We start from the raw sequence: 1,968 nt of genomic DNA on the forward strand, positions 1-1,968 counted from the left end.
AATATCCAAATTAGTTTCACCTTTATCAAAGGTTTACTATTCTTTTTTTTTTTGAACAACCATAATTTATTGGCGGGTGCTTACTGTTGCGAATCAAAATGACTCTGTAAAGGTTTACGAGCTATTAGGGAGTTTTATTTGAAATTTAGACCCATTTACACTTTGTAAAAAAGTACTCAAACTTAGAGTTGTGCACCATATTGGTTACACATTCTATGGTGTCATTGAGGTGGTATAGTTGATTGCACGCCATAGATAACGTCTAGGCTTAGTTGAAGCATTTTAATAAATATCGATCATGTACATCATGTATCACTAGTTTACACTTTTGTCCCTATCTTATTTGTCTTTAATACATGTCTCTCATAATAATTATTTCTTCATGGTGTGTAAATTTATAATTTAGTATAATATCATAATGTTTCATCAATTATTTGTTGTTAATTGTTTTCCAACTTAGTTAATTCATTATCGAATCTGTCAACTTAGTTTCACTTTTATCAACAGTTTACTGTTTATTTCTTTTTTAACCCTAATTTATCAGCGAATTTCAAATACATCTTTCATAATTATATTCTAGCATGAATAGAAAAATTATCTATTAGAAAAATAAACCCTAACCTAAATTTATAAAGTTTTATTTCATGCCGTTCACCAGTTCTTAATGAGAAAAAAAAAGTCCATACAACACAAACATCCCATTTTAAACCTAATAAAAATTGACACTACTAAAAGTACTTTAGGATGAAATTTCCAGCATGATCGAACCTATTAATTGATCATCCCGAACAATAGATCTTAAATCTCTCATGAATGTTTCTTCCTCTACTGGTGTGCCATCCTGTGAATCATTTTTATAAAAACTCAAGATTAGAATAATATAATGGTCTTGAAATTAACTAGAATATTCACAACATGTATATATAATAAATTCTTAAATTAATAAATGCCTAGTGTTAAAAAAGGGAAATCCTAACTTACCCCATAGGACATACACAATTTTCTCAACTCCAGCCTTTGTGATATTGTAAGAAAATTATGTAGCTTGAATAATAATCTAGTCCATGTGTTATCAGCATGACCACCACAAGTTAGTCGACCTGTATATTGGCACTTGAGTCTCGACATTCAAAAGTAATTGTAAGTAATTATGAATAAAAAAAAAAGGAGCAATATTTACCTAAGTACATATGATGATGAATAGGTTTATAACTAATTATATATCGAGGTAGAATGTGGGTGTTCATATTGCCACACCACACCACATACACCTTTGGATTTGTTAAGTCATCAACTCCGGTGTCGAAATCCGCACTCGATGGAAACAATTGCTTAGATCCTAACTTAACCTTTTCCGAATTTCCTAATATAAATTGACATAAAACGATATGTTTTTCACCGTTTTCATCTATATCAGACATCATATCACTACACAAAGTTAAATAGAAAAAATAATTAATAAAAGGAATAATTAAGAAAAACACCAAAAAAATGAAGAACGTGTATGTACCTTATTTGAGGTGATAAGAAATGAGACAAGTATAAACCAACACCATGAGGATAAGAAGCAGGCATAATACTATTCATTTCAAACCCACGACGCATAAGACTATCGACATTTTTTGCTGATGTACCGTACCAACCAGAGCTATCAACTCTACGACCTCTTGCTCTCGTTACCTTCTTCACATTCTCTAGATAAACTTCAAATCGCGACTCTTCCACTGGAACTCTTCTCTTGCATAAATGAATTGCAGTGATTGTGACGCGATTTGTCATAATAGGAGGTAGTCCATCCTTTATCTTCTGATAGATGCGACCCTCTTCACTCAGCAACTTTGTCCCAGCCCACTTTGGTGGAACCAATTCATTAGGCTTAGCCATAAAAATCCGCGATAAACTGTCCGATTCATTAGAATTCTCCAACGATAGATTTTGTGATTCATCAACATTGTTGCTGCTTCCCAT

At 32.1% G+C, this 1,968-nt stretch overlaps 1 protein-coding gene across 1 annotated transcript; it reads right to left on the minus strand.

The window, feature by feature from the left end:
• Window positions 1-739: 739 nt before the first annotated feature.
• LOC138343137 (probable inactive poly [ADP-ribose] polymerase SRO3) lies at window positions 740-1,968 on the minus strand. Its single transcript, XM_069294686.1, has 3 exons — window positions 1,511-1,968; window positions 1,272-1,428; window positions 740-841 (listed from the first exon to the last, which is right to left on the minus strand). The coding sequence occupies exons 1-3, from the start codon at window positions 1,966-1,968 to the stop codon at window positions 740-742; spliced, it is 717 nt and encodes a 238-aa protein (XP_069150787.1).

This window comes from Solanum lycopersicum, chromosome 1, assembly GCF_036512215.1.
Source record: "Solanum lycopersicum chromosome 1, SLM_r2.1".
Classification (NCBI taxonomy): Eukaryota; Viridiplantae; Streptophyta; class Magnoliopsida; order Solanales; family Solanaceae; genus Solanum; species Solanum lycopersicum.